At 38.3% G+C, this 17,678-nt stretch overlaps 1 protein-coding gene across 1 annotated transcript in view; it reads right to left on the bottom strand.

Annotated features, from left to right (window-relative positions):
• RPS6KA6 (ribosomal protein S6 kinase, 90kDa, polypeptide 6) overlaps positions 1 to 17,678 on the bottom strand; it is a 411,979-nt gene that overhangs the window by 249,834 nt on the left and 144,467 nt on the right. Inside the window, exons 3-4 of the mRNA XM_006871313.1 lie at positions 15,911 to 16,027; positions 3,742 to 3,823 (exon numbers count right to left, since the gene is read on the bottom strand). Of these exons, the coding sequence (XP_006871375.1) occupies positions 3,742 to 3,823; positions 15,911 to 16,027 (199 nt within the window). The remainder of the gene's footprint in view (positions 1 to 3,741; positions 3,824 to 15,910; positions 16,028 to 17,678) is intronic.

Raw genomic sequence — 17,678 nt, 5'->3', positions numbered from 1 at the left:
TTAGGCAAATCTGCTGCACAAGACCTTTTTAAAGTGTTGAAGAGCAAAGATGTCAGCTTGAGGACTAAGGTGCACCTTACCCAAGCCATGGTATTGTCAATAACCTCATATGCATGTGAAAGCTGGACAATGAATAAGGAAGGTAGAAGAATTGACGCATTTGAGTTATGGTGCTGGAGGAGAATATTGAACGTGCTATGGGCTGCCAAAAGAACCAATAGATCAGTGTCGGAAAGAGTGCAGCCAGAGTGCACCTTTGAAGACCAGGATGGCTAAGCTTCGTCTCTCATACTTCACCAGTCGCTGGAGAAGGATATCATGTTTGGTAGGGTGGAGGGTCAGAGAAAAAGAGGAAGACCCCCCAACGAGATGGATTGGCTAGGTGGCAGCATCGATGGACTCAAACGTGGCAACAGTAGTGAGGTTGGCCCAGGATCAGGCAATGTTTCATTCTGCTGTTCATAGGGTCGTTATGAGTCGGTACCGACTTGATGGCACCTAACAACAACAATTACTGCATTCTCAGAAAGCCATCAAATCCAGTGTAGATCCATTAATTCACCTCTAGCTATGATTAAACTAACATAAACAGGTATTTGCTTAATATGCATATATTCTGGGGTTAGGAATTAAAATTGATCATGTTTTTCTGTGTGCCATCAAATCAATTTTAATTGACTCCATATGATGGAGAACTGTTCCATAGAGTTTTCTAGGCTGCAATCTTTATCCAAAGGAGCTCTTGTAGTGTAGTGGTTACGAATCAGGCTGTGAACCGCAAGGTTAGCAGTTTGAAACTACCAGCTGTTCCGTGGGAGAAAGATGAGGATTTCTGCTCCCGTAAAAAATTTACAGCCTCAGAAACCCTGCACAGGGTCACTATGAGTCGGAACCGACTACATGGCACATAACTGCCGGGGTCTGACCCCGACATAGTTGTCACGAGTTTTTGGTTCACGAGGAGGGGAGATCCAGCGGCGATAGGGATAGCGAAAGAATACACAGACAAACAGAAGAAGGGAGACAATGAGGCACCCCAAAGCCAGGGTGGATACATCACTGGTGGGCAGGTTTGGGACTACAGGCATCATGGCCTCTGCAGGCAGCGACTCACTGCTCTGCAATCTTTAATGGATGCCTTCCAACCCGTAATGCACCGCAATCTTTACTCCATGCCTTCCAACCAGTAATGCACACCTGGGGAGGCTCGGGCCTCTGTTTTATTTAGGGGAGGAGTTTCACACCAAGCTGGGAGGGACTAAAACAGGATACAGCTAACATCAGTAATTTTCCAGACATTCAGGTAACTTTACATTGTACTTCACTGGTTTGAATCCCAGGCCAGCAACTTGGATTCTCAGGCCCAATTAACATATCTATAGCCCCTGAGGTCAGTTGGGGGAAGTTGAGAGTTCTGCAGGAGACGCCCAGGTGAATGGGCTGCACCTGGAAAAGGGATTAGGGAGGATGGGTTCTTTGTCTATAGAACAAAGAACCGAGAAGTAGCTAAGATATTTTTAGTTAATCCTTTGGAGAAAGGTTTAACCTTGCAACCTTTAGTCTCGGCTTTAGGAAAATATCACATTTATCTGTGGATTTTCAAAGGCTCCAGTGTATTAATTTAATATATATACCTGAATATTAAGATGAAAGCAATTTTCCATTAACTGCCAGTGGCCTCATTTGTTACACTCAGCCCTAGAGGGCCTCGAACCTCTGACTAGTCTTACACGGTCTGCAACACATAACAACAACAAATCTTTATCCAAGAAACTTTGGTAGTGTAGTGGATACGAATTGGACTGTGAACCGCAAGGTCAGCAGTTCGAAACTACCAGTTGCTCCATGGGAGAAAGATGAAGCTTTCTGCTCCAGTAAGGATTTACAGCCTTGGAAACCCTGTTCAGGGTCATTATGGGTCAGAACTGACTCAACAGCACTTAACAACAACAACTTAACAACAATCTTTATTCCAGTATTTAACCAGGTATTTCTCCCACAAAGCAGCTAGGTGGATTTGAACAGCCAACTTTTCAGTTGAACACTTAACAGCTGAACAAGTAACTGTTGCTTCACAAGGGCTTCTTAAACTTAACATAAAGCTCATTGTCATCAAGTCAATTCCAACTCATTGCAACCTTATAGGACTGTTCCATAGGGTTACCAACACTGCTAATCTTTACTGGATTGGAATGCTACATCTTTCTCCCATGGAGCCGCTGGTGAGTTTAAACCGCAAACCTTCAGGTTAGTAACTGAGTGATTAATCACGATGCCACCAAGATTAATCACTATGCTATCAAGGTGCCTCAAATTCATAGTGCTATTGTTATCACAACCTAAAATACAGTTGTAATAGTTAGGTTCTATGTCAACTTGAGTAAACCATGATTTCCAGTCTTTTGGCAGTGATGATTGGCTATGAGCAGACAATCAATTGAATGGATGTTTCCTTGGGGTTTTGGCCTGCCCCCAATATAATGGACATGCAGTAAACACTCACAGTCTTCCCCAATGGGTCTAGATATCATATTTGGATTGTCCTCCAACCTCTGGTTCTTTGAACCTGAGCCAGTGTACTTCTCTGTTGTACCTTTGCCTATTGGGCTTGCTTGCCAAGTATGCCTGGAAAACCAGACAACTGGAGAGCCCTGCATGCCTGTTCCTGTCACCCCAGTTCGTGTACCCGACACCACCAGTTCTGCAGCATGCCTGCACAAGCCTTGGTCGACCATCACCCTCTAGCTGGCCCTGCTCCAGCACCAAGGTCCTGCTCTGTGCCCTGACTTGGGATTCCTGCCTTTAGAGCCACTTGCTGAACTTGGTTCACCTGAACTGCACTTGGGACTCTCCTACCTCAAAAATCGTGAGCCATTTTCTTGATACAAACTTCTCTTTATATATATATAAATATATATATATAGTGGTGGTTGTGTGCTGTGGAGTCTGTTCCAACTCAGAGCAACCCTGTACAGGGTTTCCGAGGCTCTAAATCTTTATGGGAGCAGAAAGCCTTATCTTTCTCCCGTGGAACAGACCTAGTCATTTCAAACTCCTGACCTTGAGGTTAGCAGCCTGACTTGTAAACACTATGCTACCAAAGATATACATATATGTTGTTGTTATGTGCCGTGGAGTCGGTTCCTACTCATAGCAACCCTGTACAGGGTTTCTGAGGCTTTAAATCTTTACGGGATCAGAAAGCCTCATCTTTCTCCCACAGAACAGCTGGTAGTTTTGAACTGCTGACCTTGCGGTTCAAAACCCGATTCATAACCACTATGCTACCAGAGCTCCTTATATAGCACTGATTTTGTTTCTCTAGAGAACTAAGAGTAAGACAACAATGTATTTGGTGGCTGTACGAATGGACTTTAAAAAATTGATGGAAAAATTATATTATTTTTTAATTCTACTTTTCTATGAACTTTTTGAAACAGAGGTGGGAAACTGTCAAAGAAAAAAGTTTAGCTGAATAAAATTAAGTTTATTTTGAACAAAATTAAATGTGTCACTTTTTCTAGCATTCAAAATGCTTCTTTACCGAGGTAAATTTGCCAAGGTAAAAGTTAGAGTATGTGGGAATATCAAACCTGAAAATGTCACTGGCTAGAAAACTGAAAAAAAAAAGTGCTATGTAAAAGAGAAACTAAATCTATTCATCTTATATGAGTAACACACAGCATAGTTTTTAAAATAAGCTTTACCAAACTCTATCTTTATAAACTTCTAATTTCCTACCTTTTAAAGAAGCTTTTTGTAACACCTTCATTGCATAGAGCTGCCCAGCATCAGGACCAGTCTTCTTCCTAACAAGAAAAACCTAATGGATAATGAGAAAAAAAAAATAAGAATAATAAAGCAAAATCCATAGTTCAAGCCATTCTTACAACATACCTCAAGGAGGCTTCAAAAGTTCATTAAAAAATGGAATGGAAAGATAATGAAATTTTCCATGAAGCATTTGAAGTTATCTCCTATATCTTTTAATTATACCTTTCCATTAACTTTTTGAAGTCTCCTCATACAAATTACTACATACATATATACACTTACATTTCCTCTAGTTTTATAAAGACATACATTCTTCTATAAATTACATCATAAATTATATTGTTAGTTGTTTAATTTTGATCATTTAGTAAGGCACACATGCTATTGTAAGAAAAAAAAGTAGATGATAAGGTCTCAGACATTAGAAGTTTGTAATATGACACCACTTTATTACTTTGAGCTGGAGACCTTCATTTAGGACCTAACCCTTTTTTGTTACCTTGATAAAAAACAAACAAATTATATGACTGTAATTTGTATATCATAATTTCTATTTCAAACTGATCTGTTTTAGAAGTTACCAAGCATTATATTTTCTAATAAGAAACCAGAGACAATTCTTATCTGCAGATAAAATAATCAAGATGGCAAACTATCTCAATAAGTAAATGAAAGTTGAATTCTTTAAAGTAACCAAGCAAGCTTAAATAATGTATTACTAATTCAAACTAAGATCATGACTCATTAAAACTAAGCTTTGAAAAGCCTTGATCACTAAAACAAATATGAGTAAATTGCAGTTTTTTATAAAAGTTCGTTATATATTAGAATAGGAACTCTGATGGTGCTTTAAAATAAGCAGTGAACTGCTAACCACAAGGTCATTGGTTCAAATCCACCAGTTGCTTGGGAGATAGCAAATGAGCTCAGCTGCTATCCTAAAGGTATAGAGGTTCAAGTCCACCCAGAGTTACTTTAGAAGAAAGGCAGTTGCTCACAAATCATCTCCAACTCATGGTGACTCCCATTGTGTTAGAGTATAGAACTATGCTCCAGAGGGATTTTAATGGCTGATTTTTCAGAAGTAGATCATAAGGCCTTTCTTCCAAGGAGCCACTTAATGGATTTGAACCTCCAACCTTTCCATTAACAGCCAAGACTGGTTATATCCCTCAGAAGAAAGTTCTGCATTTAGTTCTGAAAAACAGTCATTGAAACCCCTATGGAGTACAATTTTCTTCAGACACACAAGGAGTTGCCATGCATCATGCATCAGGATTTTTAATTAGGCAAATTACATTTATGTTTTCAAGGCAATATTGCTAATTTGAAGCATATTAATAACCTAAGGTCATTCTGAGGCTATACTAATCTCTTCACAGAAAACTGAAAATGGGGGAGGGTAGATTTTCCTAATGTTTTACATTAAAAAGAAGTGGCTCCTAGGTCTTCCAGGAAACATTAAGATTTACATACTTTCAAAAGGAGCCCTATGTTTTGTAACAAAAGGAGAGGAGTGGTTGATCTTCTAGTCCAGGAGCCAAGGATCCCATGACCATCCAGGGAGAAAAGAGGAGTGCCAGACTCTATCCAGAGAAGTAGTGACTCCACAGATAGAGGCAGAGATGATGATGTGGAGAGACCAAGCAGCTGGGGACTTTAGACTCAGGGAAAAACAGGGGCTGTGTGATGGTGGGTGGGGGGACAGGCTTGTGGGGTGTACCCTTTGGTTGTTTGAATAATTATATATTCCTGAGTGCTTTGGTGTACGTCCAAAACAATAACAACAACAACAAACAAACAGAGGGAATAGAAGCAAATAACTGTTGAATGATGATGCATGGAGGGGACTGTAATCATCACAATGAAACAAAATAGGATAGGATGAATACAAAGCTGATGGTCTCCCATGTAAACTATCACTTAATTCACAATAAAAACATTTAAAAAAGAAGGAGCCCTAGTGTGGCACTGTGGGTTAATGTGCTGGACTGAAAAGTCGGCTTGAACCGCAAAGTTAGTGGTTCACGCTCACTAGCCGTTCCTCAGAAACTCTATGCAGGATCACTGTGGGTCAGAACTAACTCAACACCACTAAACAACAACAACAACAACTTATAAGTTCTTTCTTTGTCTTTTCAGAGAACTTTAATAACAACAATTTTCAAAAAGACAAAGAACTTAAAAGTTTTCTACAGTGAATTATAAATTAAATTTTCAGTAGGGAGAATTAAAACCTCTTAAAATGAGTCGACGAAAACTGTGGATACTCTGACAGCAGTTCCATCCACACTGATAAGGCAATGGAGCAAGACTGGGCAGCATGTCATTCTGTTGTGCATAGAGTCACCATGAGTGAGGGATTGGCTTGATGGCAGCTAACATCAACAACATTTCAATGTGGACTTGCCCTTTCACCTCCTTTGAACATCTTTAAAAGGAAGATTTGAAAGAAGAACCCAGACAGTGGGACATGAGAATTTGATGCTTTGTGGTTGGTTCCAATTCATAGAATAGAACAGAGTAGAACTGCCCCATAGGATTTCCAAGGCTATAAATCTTTTTGGAAGCTGATTGCCACATCTTTCTTCCTCAGAGCAGCTGGTGTATTCCAACCGGCAGCCTTTCAATTAGCAGCTGAACGCTTGAGCACTGCAACACCAGAGTTTCTTTGATGCTTTGTATAACCCAGTATTTCTCAAATAAAAACATTACTTCCACAGTTAAAAAAAAAAAAAAAAATCCACCAGTGGCTCCACAAGAGAAAGATAAGGTTGTTTGCTGCAGTAAAAATTTACAGTCTAGAGGCAGGTCTTGATGGTGGCTCGGGTGGTGGTGCAGAGAAGTACCCAGTCAGCAATAACACGGAATACCAGGCAAAGCAGATCCAGGGCAGAGCTCCAAAACTTGGAACCACAGAGATAGAAATATTTTAAAGGTTTGAAGGCTTATAGCCTGTAGAATTTGGAGCTGAAGTAAAAAATCATGTACTTTTGAATCTGCCGGGCCGGGCTTTGGAGGCCCAGAGCCAACATCCTGGGCAAGACCAAAAAGCAAGACGAAACAGGGGGAGCAGAAACACCATGGAAAAATGCCACGGGAACCTTGGGACAAAGGTGGACAATATACTTTGTCAGTTTTGCTTTGTTCTGATTTTCTTTCTTTTTTTTGGTATCTGGTAATTGGCGCACCCACTGTTTACCCACCTCCATTCTGGTGAATAGAGGGAGAGCCTGAGTCGTGTGGCCACCCCCCTACCCTCACCACTGGTGGGTTCTTCTGCCACGCATGCACACAGATACTCAGAACACGTGCAGGCCCTTAACTTTTATTATCTGTTTCTTTTTTGTTCTGTTTCTTTAACACGGGAAAGAGAAGAAGAGGGCTTTAGGGAGGGAAACAGAATTTAAAAGAAAACAGGCCAAAGGTTGGATTGGAGCCTGAGGTTTAGCATAAAAATCAACACTGGGAACTTGGAATCTCTCAGGTAGCTTTGAAGGCAGGAACCTGAAGAGAGGACACTAAAGTCATACTCATATTAGGCTACAGATTTTTTTTGTTTGTTTAATTTGTATTTTTTCCTTACTTTTCTTCTCTCTCTCCTCTCCCTTTTCTGTGATTAGAAACTGCAGTATTCAGTCTTGTTTTTGTTGTTGCTGCTTTTCAGTCTTTTATTTATTTTCTCTCATTTTTTTTTTTTTTCTTTTTGCTGGTGTTGTTTTTCTGTTATATGCCAACCCCTTCGGCCTTTGGAGGACTCTTTGTCTCCCTGTATTACACAAAAAGAGTCAGCAACTGCTGCCATATAGCCAAGCTACAATCTAGCTCTAAAAAATACCAAAACCCAGGCAAGAACCAATACTAATTGTCATATACCAGGGAAACAGACAACACCTGTGAAAGTTACTCTGAGTTAAGCAATAAGAAGAGTGAAAAGGGAAACCCACATCCTGATGACATCTTCTTGAGGAATCTGTACCGGAACCAAGAAAAAGTTATTCAAACAGAGCATGGGAACACTGAATGTTTGAAAATTAAGAAACGTGTGCGACAAGGTTGTATTCTCTCACCATACTTATTCAACCTGTATGCTGAGCAAATAATACAAGAATCTGGGTTCTATGAAGAAAAACGTGGCATCAGGATTGGAAGAAGACTCATTAACAACTTGTGATATGCAGATGATATAACCTTGCTTGCTGATAGTGAAGTGGACTTAAAACATTTACTGATGAAGAAAATGAAAAAGGAAAAAGGAAAGAACAACCAGAAAGAAACTCGACAAAGACAGGGAAGAACTAAACAATACAATCTGGACCTCATAGATGTATACAGAGCCAACTGGACCTCATAGATGTATACAGAGCATTCAACCCAACAACAGCATAATACACATTTTTTTCCAGTGCACATGGAACATTCTCCGAACAAGTCATGTGTTAAGTCACAAAACAAGCTTCCATAAATTTACATCAAAATACTACAAAGCATCTTCTCAGATCACCATGCTACAAAATTAGAAATCAACAATATGAAGACCAAGAAAATAATGTAAAAAATATGGAAACTGTATAACACCCTGTTCAAAAGCTCCCGGGTAGTAGAACAAATAAAAGATGACATTTAAAAATTCCTAGAGACAAATGAGAATGAAAAGACAACTAACTTGGGACATAGCAAAAACAGTGCTGAGAGGACAATTTATAGCAATTAAATGCATACATCCAGGAAGAAGAAGAACAAAAAAAAAAAAAAAATACTTTAATACAACATCTCCAACAATTATGAAAAGACCAGCAAAGTAAATCTCTAGTCACCACAAGAAAAGAAATAATAAAGATTAGAGTAGAAATAAATGAAAAAGAAAACAAAAAAAAACTATAGAAAGAATTAACAAAACAAGAAGCTGCTTCTTTGAAAGGATTAATAAAATTAACAAACCCAGGGCAAAACTAACAGAAGAAAAGCGATAGAAGACACAAATAACACCGTAAGAAATCGCATGGATGATGTCACAACAGAACCAATGCCAATAAAAAGAATAATAACAGAACACTATGAAGAATTGTACTCCAACAAATTTGAAAATCTAGAGAAGATGGATATACTAAAAAAAAAAACAAACAAAAAAACATGAATTCAGAACCAGATACCTTCACTGATGAATTTTATCAAACATTCAGAAAGGAACTCTCTCTAATTCCATTAAAAGTATTCAAGAATATAGAAAAGGATGGAAAACTTTCTAATACATTTTATGAAGTAAGCATAAAACTCATACCAAAATCAGGGAAAGACACCACTAAAAAAGAAAACTATAAAACAATATTCCTAATGAACATAGATGTAAAGATTCTCAACAACATACTGGCCAATAGAATTTAGTAACATATAAAAAATATTATACATCATGTCCAAGTGGGATTTATATCAGGGATGCAAGCATGGTTCAATATTAAAAAATAATAATAATAATCAATGTAATCCACCATATAATTTTTTTTTTTTTTAAAGAAAAGAACGACATGATCATATTGATTGACACAGAAAAGGCATTTGACAAAATCCAACTTCCATTCCTGATTTAAAAAAAAAAAAAAGCTGAACAAAGTATGAATTGAAGGGAAATTCCTCAACATAATTAACAGCATATATACAAAACCAACAGCCAACATCACTCTTACTGGAGAGAAACTGAAAGCTTTCCGTTCATGAACAGGAACTAGACAAGGATGCCCTTTATCACCATTAAGGCAAGATAGTGAAATTAAAGGCAGTCAAATTGGCAGAGAAGTAAAACTCTCCTTATTTGCAGATGATATGATTGCATACATAGAAAACCCCAAAGACTCAGCAAAAAAATTACTGGAACATGGCAGGGTACAAGATCAATATACAATAAATAGTTGGATTCCTCTATACTAATAACGACAGCTCTGAAAAGGAAACTAAGGATGCAATACTATTTACAATAGCCACCCAAAGGATGAAATACTTAGGAATAAATTTAATCAGAGAAACAAAAAATGATACAAAGAAAACTATGAAATACTAACACCAGAGTCCAAAAAATATTTATAAAACTCGAATGATATGTCATGTTCTTAGGCAGGAAGAGCTAATATTCTGAAAATGTCAATACTACACAAAGCAATCTACAGATACAACACAATCCCAATCCAAATTTCAATGGCATTCTTTAAAGAGATGGAAAAACTATTACAAACTTTATATGGAAAGGAGAGTCCTTGGATAAGCAAATCACTGCTAAAGAATTAAGAAAAATGTTGGAGGCTTCTTGGTCTTTGATTTCAAAATTTAATACCTGGATACAGGGGTCAAAATAGCCTGGCATTGGTACAATGAAAGATAGATCAAAAACATAAAAAGATTTGAGAATCCAAAAGTTAACCAATCCATATATGCCAACTAATCTTTGACAAAGGTCTAAAATACATTGACTGGGGAGGAGATAGTCTCTTCAACAGATGGAGCTGGCAAAACTGGAAATCAATATGCAAATGAATGTAACAGGACCTTGATCTCACACCATATACAAAATCAACTCATCTTGGATTAAAGACCTAAATGTAAGTTCCTGAACTATAAATGTCATCAGTAAAAAAACAGGGACAAATTTACTGGTATGGCACTGTGGGCTAATGCATCAGACTGCAAAGTCATTTGAACTACAAGGTCAGTGGTTCAAGCTCAACAGCTGCTCCTTGGAAACCCTATACAGGGTCGCTGTGAGTCGGAATTGACTTGATGGCACTTAACAATAACAACAATACAGGTACACATAGAATATCAAACAATGTGAATATTGCACAAACAAAAGAAAATGTAGATGATTGGAACAAACTAAAAATTAGAAACTTATGTACATCAAAAGATTTCACCAAAAGAGTAAAAAGGGAGAACACAGAATGGGCAAAAAAATTTGCATTGACATATCAGACAAGGGAAAATCTCTAAAATGTAAAGCAAACTACAACACCACTACATGGGAAAAAACAAAACAAACAAACAAACAAAAACCTTAATAATCCAATTAACAAATGGACACAGGACATGAAAAGACACTTCACTAAGGCAGACATTCAGGCCGCCTACAAACTTATTAAGAAATTCTCAAAATCACTAGTCATTGTTGTTGTTGTTATGTGCCGTGGAGTCGGTTCCGACTCATAGCGACCCTGTACAGGGTTTCGGAGGCTGTACATCTTTATGGGAGCAGAAAGCCCCATTGTTGAGAGATGCAAATTAAAACAACAATGAGATATCAACTCACACCCGTAATAACAGTGAAGTTCCAAATAGCAGAGGACAATAGTTGCTGGCAAGGATATGGAGAGACTGGGCCCCTCCTACATTGCTGGTGAATAGTAAAAAGATCCAACCAGTCTGGAAATGGTATATACCTTATGATCCAGAAATTTCTCTACAAGAAATACAAGCCAGAACATGAGCAGATATATGCATACTAATGTTTATCACAGCAGTATTCACAACAGCAAAAAGATAGAGACAGCATAAGTGCCCATCAGTGGATGAATGGATAAAACAAACTTCGGCACATACACACAATGAAATACTATGTTACCTTGCAGAATAATGAAGTTGCAAAACAACTCATTACATGGATGAATCTTGAGGACATTATGCTGAGTGAAATAAGTCACAAAAGGACAAATATTACTTAAGACCATTATTATAAATACTTAAGAAAAGATGTCCATATTAAATTAAAAAAAAAAAAATGTCTTTGTTGGTTACCAGGGCTGTGAGTGAAGGGACAGAAAGGCGCAGGTAAGGGAATAGTCACATCTTAGCTCAAGTGATGGGGAGGGCAATATACAAGGAAGGGGTGAGCAATACACAAGATGGGAGAAGGGGTGGAAGTACAAGGAAGACAGGGGAACACTTAGGTAAGTTTGAATGGGCTAAATGGGAGGGGCAAATAGTGATGTGTACTCAACCTTGGAATGACAGGACTCTGTGATACAGGGATTGAAGCACAGTCTGAATGAGAAAAAGATGGGAAATGATGTTAAAGTGCTTGACTTTCTTGTGATTATTGGTTTCCCTTGTCTACTATTTTAAGACAGATATTTGAGTGGGATAAAAAGAATATCAAGAAGTATGATTACAGAAAACTTGTAAGCCCATCTTCAGCCTGTAATTGAATGGAATACCTAAAAGGAGTTCTAAATTTTGACCAGTAAAATAGGCTTCTTGTGGAGTGTTTGTAGAGTGTAGGGACTAAGAGGAATCCTGAGCCCCATCCAGAACCTTATGAGGTGGGACATTCCCACTTGAAAGGACATGCAGACCAACCTGGAGTGGCTAGAGGAACAGAAGATACTTCTTGAAAGAAAGACAAGCAGAAAAAAAAAAAAAAAAAAGAAGACGCTGATGGTTTGGCTGTTACAAGAACAAGTAAGGTGTTTGCCTGGGAGCCATCAAAGCATGGCACCAAGCCGCTTTAGGACAAACCCCCATCTAAGACTGAAACTCAAAAGGAACATATGAGCAGGTTTGTAAGCTCCCGGTGACTGCACTGGTCTACTTGTGAGTGGAAATGGGAGAAAGGCACTAATGAAAATATGGGCTAAGTCCGAATTTGGGATTATAGAAAGAATAGGAAGTGCTGGTTATTCTGAAGTTTGGGGAGACTTGGAAACTCCTGAGCCCATGAACACTGACCTAACCACTGGGGCTAGATTTGAGAGTGAAGCATTCAGCTGATGTGCAAAAGATCATTTGACCTAGCTTAGCTGCCTTGATGATCAGAAATCTACTTAAGAAAGATAAAGAAAGATAAACTTGCAGATAGTACCCATTTGACCTAGCTTGGCTGGCTTGATGATCAGAAATCAACTACAGAAAGATAAAGAAATTTGATACAGGAATTGATACAGGAAGTAAGTGTAAATTGTGACAATTTGATGATTCTTGACCTTTGTTCATGGATGCAGTAGCTGAAAATATTAATGGAGAGGGGAGAAGTCTTTACATCAAGGATCAAGTCTATCCCCTCAGTACAAAGGATTGATAGGGATGGGCAACTTAGTCACTAGCTACGTAAAATGTGGGATGCGGGGAGGGCTATGAAGTGGCTGGCTTATAAGTTTTCAAGAGGGAGTTTAGTTTTTGGGGGGGAGGGTTGCGAGTAGAATCCCTACTGAATAGTTTTCATCTTGTCTAGATGGATCTGGTAAAGGATATGGGGATAGGATTATTTTAATTCAGTAGTGACTAATTGTTATTATGACTAATTGTGATTGTTACAACTTTAAAGGTAGAAGACATGTAACAAAAAGGGGGGAGTAGTTAATCTTTCATTCCAGGAACAGAGGAGCGTGAGATCCTAAAGACAGAAGCAGCTATACCAGAGAGGGAGGCAGAAGTGATGGTATGGAGAGATAGAGCAGATGAGGACTCTAGACTCAGAAAGAAAAAGGTGGTGTATACTGGCTGGCAGGAGGCTGTCTTGCAAAATGTACCCTTTGGTTGTTTAAACAATTATATATCACTGTGTATTTTTGTGTACAACAACAACAACAAAATAGAGGGAATAGAGGCAAAAACTTTTAACCAATGGCACATGAAGGGGATTATAATCATTGCAATGAAATAAAATACGATTGGTTGAGTGTAACACCTATGTTCTGCCATGTACATTATCACCCAATTCACAATAAAAGCTTTCTTTAAAAAAAAAAAAAAGTGTTAAACAGCAAAGACGTCAATTTGAAGAAGAAAAAAAAAAATATTGCTACAAAACCATAGACATTTTTGTTGAACAAAATTATCAAATATGAAACTACTGTTTTCCAACAAATCATCTCATCTAGGTCTAAACACTTCTGTAGGCAGTATTTTAATCACTCTGATAGTGTAGTGGTTACAAATCAGGCTGCGAACCTCAAGGTCAGCAGTTCAAAACTACCAGCTGTTCTGTGGGAAAAAGATGAGGCTTTCTGCTCACGTAAAGATTTACAGCCTTGGAAACCCTGTTCAGGGTCGCTATGGGTTTGGAACTGACTCAACGGCACTTAACAACAACAACAACATTTTCCTGAAGAACTCTGTGTTGTTTTATTTATGACATATGATAAAAAAATATTTTTTAATGACCTGAAAATTTTGCCTGGTGAGATGCTATGTAAGCAAAATATTTAAAGATTTGGGATATAAAAGAGCATTATCTCTGGTCTTCTAAAATGAACATCATAAAATAGCTACGTGTCATATAATAAAACAGTATCATACTTTCAGAACTTAAAAAAAAAAGAAAACACTCTACCACCTAACATGGATGAACCATAAGGACATTGTGTTGAGTGAAATTAGTCAGTCACAAAAGGAAAAATATTGTATAGGACCACTACTGTAAAAGACTAAGAAAAAGAACCATACAAATCCACTAAAGTGGATTCTTTGCTGGTTGCTGGGATGTAGGGGTGGGATGAGGGAAGGTAAGGGAAGCTGGGGCACAGGGCAGGGAGTAGACATAGGATAGTTTGGGTGCTGGGGAGAGGGACAATATAAAAAAAAGGGAGAACAAAGCAGATGGGTGAACAATTAGGCATGTTTGAATGGACTAAGTGGGACAGAGGTAAATAATGATGTATGCACAACCTTGGAACAACAGGGTTCTGGGATACAGAGATTGAGACATGGTTGGAATGGGGAAAAGGGGAGAATAATGTTAAGATGCTTGCATGTCTTTGAATCTTGGTTTTCCTTGCATTGTATTATAAAATAGACCTGGAGACTTGAGATCCAGAGAGGGAGAGGGGCTGTGTACAGACAGCCTGGTGGGGGGTGACGGGCAGGCTTGCAGGCTATACCCTTTGGTTGGTTGATGATGCATGGAGGTGACTGTAACCATGGCAATGAAATGATATACTATAGAATGAAGGTAAAACTAATGTTCTCCCATGTAAACTATCACATAATTCACAATAAAACATTAAAAAAGAAAAGAAAAGAAAACGCTGCCATCTAGTGTGGATTCTGATTCACGGATCCTATTTAGGGTCTCCAAGATTATACATCTTTATAGGGGTAAAAAGCCTCATCTTTCTTCCATGGAGTGGTTGGTAGGTTTGAATCACTAACCTTGCAGTTAATTTCATGTGTCAACTCTGCAAGTCAGTAATACAAACACTACCCCTCCTCAATCCATTAACAGCTCCTTCTAGTTTTGTTCTTTCCAGCACAACTGTTCAAGTCCTATCTGCTTGTCTTCACATTGCCGTAATCTTAGGGAGAAAGTATTCCATCCTTTATCATTATTATATTAACTGTAGGTTTTTCATAGATTCCTTTTATCAAGTTAATAAATTTCCCTTCTATTTATAGTTTGCTAATAGACTAGAGCAGGAATGGATGTTGTTGTTCTTGTTATTAAGTGCTTTTAAGTCAGTTCCAACTCACAGGTACCCTGCACAGGGTTTATAAGGAGTGGGTAATGGGTTTGAACCACAAACCCTGCTATTAGCAGTCCTACAACACCACACCAGGACTCCATATACACACATACATATATCCCCTGTACTATCTCAGTGTCAAGCCATAAACTATCTTCTTGTTGTTGTTAAGTGCCATCCAGTCATTTCCAACTACAAGCGACCCTGCATAGGGTATCTAAGGAGCAGCTGGTGGGTTTAAAGTGCTGACCTTGTGGTTTGCAGTCCAGTGCTGATCCTACAACACTACACAGGGTAGAACTGCCCCATAGGGTTTCTAAGGCTACAAATCTTTACAGAAAAGGGCTGTCTCATCATTCTCCCATGGAGTATAAATTAATTTCCCTCAATTTGTCTTTCTCCCTTGATCTTTAAGTTCCTTCAATGATTTGGGTTCAAATCACCAAACTAGCAGTTCGTAATCCAACACTTAATTCAATGTACCACCAGGGATCCCTTTGGTTATTACAGAAAAGTATAAAGAAATAGAAATGAAAGTACAAGATTAAATAAAGGGAATAAAATGAGAGTTATCTTTGTTTCTGCTTCAGAAATTTGGAAATGGCACATTTATCAGATTTCTCTGAATGTGAACAGTTTTTTGTTAAATATTTAGCATAGAAACAAATAAGGGAAATGGGGAATGCATTCATTACCTTTCCAAATGATCCCTGACCAAGAACTTTGAGCAATTCAAACTGTGCAGGATCTGCCTTCTCATATCCTTCCTTAACGTGATGAGTAATAAGGATTTCTTTAACAACTCCTTCATCCTGTTAAAAGAAATTCAAACAATACTGAAGTCCAGTTGCAAAATCCAAAGATTAGATCCATATACTCATAGAGAAAAGCCTATCCCACAAAGTTCCCCACAATACCAGAAACCATAAAATACCCAATTCCCTCAACCTAGTACCAGTTAGTGTTTTATGGCCTAAATGAATTTCTATTTACCCATCATAAACACATACAGAATATACCACCACTAACTTCTCTATTTATATAATTTAATTTAAATAAAAACATGTAACATTTATTTCAGCCTTCCCTTCCAACTTGGTAGCAACAGAAAAGTGTTAGCAACTAAGTCACAAGAACAATGAAGTGTGACTTTTGAGGCATTTGCAGACAGTCAAGAGATACATAAAACCTTGTAAATTTTAAGGCATAACAAAAACGTGAACTTCAAGAGATATTTTAAATATATTTCACCAGACTCTTTCAACAATATACAAGTATTTAAACGTCCAACTTGCCACATCAATGACAAAGAAACTGATATAGAAATCATTGTTGTTGTTAAGTGCCATCCAGTCAGTTCCGACCCATAGCGACCCTGTGTAGGGTTTCCGAGGAATAGCTGGTGAGCTTGAACTGCCGACCTTGCAGTTCAAGCGGCTTTGCAGTCTGGAGCATTAACCCACAGTGCCACACCATGCTGAAACAGTGGGTTCATTCTGCTGTGCATAAGGTCACTATGGGTCAGAAATAATTTGACAGCACCTAAAATACACAGACACACACACACACACAAAGTACAAACAAATGCAAAGTACAAACAGGCAGTTGTTCTACTTTCCTTTGAAAACGGATCCATAAATTATGTGCCAGATTTTCTACAGTCTGGGTTGAACATAAAGAAATAAGCAAAAAAACAGAGTCATTCAGATTCTACCTCCTGCTGAGAATTTACCATCCACAGCTGATAATTTACATTTCCACACCTTAGAGCAAGGGTTGTTGTTGTTGTTGTTAAGGACCATGGAGTCGGATTCCACTCATAGTGATCCCGCACAGGGTTTCCGAGGCTGTAAATCTTCATGGGAGCAGAAAGCCTCATCTTTCTCCCGTGGAACAGCTGGTAGTTTTGAACTGCTGACCGTGAGATTAGCAGCACGATTCATAGCCACTATGCTACCAGAGCTCCTTTAGAGCAGGGGTAGAAACTTTCTGCCAAAATTTATAACATCATTCTCAGGTCATACAAAATTTTCTACTTAAAATTAGCCTGCTATATTTACAAAGCACTGCTAAAAAGAATAAGGTTGGAGGCCTGTCACTTCCCGACTTCAATATTTACTACATGGCTACATTGCTCAAAACAGCTTGGTACTGGTACAATGAAAGATACATAGATCAATGGAACAGAATCGAGAATCCAGAAATTAACGCATCTACAGACAGCCAACTGAGTTTTGACAAAACACCTAAATATCTCGCATAGGTAGGTGATAGTCTTTCAACAGATGGTGCTGGCAGAACTGGAAAATGATATGCAAAAGATTGAAACAAGACCTTCACCTCACACCTTATACAAAAACTAACTCAGCATGGATAAAGGACCTAAATGTGAATCCCAGAATTATGAAGGCCATCAATGAAAAAATAGGGACAAATGTGAGGGCACTAATTCAGGGAATACAC

The sequence above is a fragment of the Chrysochloris asiatica genome, unplaced genomic scaffold, assembly GCF_000296735.1.
Source record: "Chrysochloris asiatica unplaced genomic scaffold, ChrAsi1.0 scaffold00167, whole genome shotgun sequence".
Taxonomy (NCBI): domain Eukaryota; kingdom Metazoa; phylum Chordata; class Mammalia; order Afrosoricida; family Chrysochloridae; genus Chrysochloris; species Chrysochloris asiatica.
The sequence above is the reverse complement of the archived record's forward strand: the minus strand, read 5'-3'. Positions and strand labels throughout refer to the sequence as shown.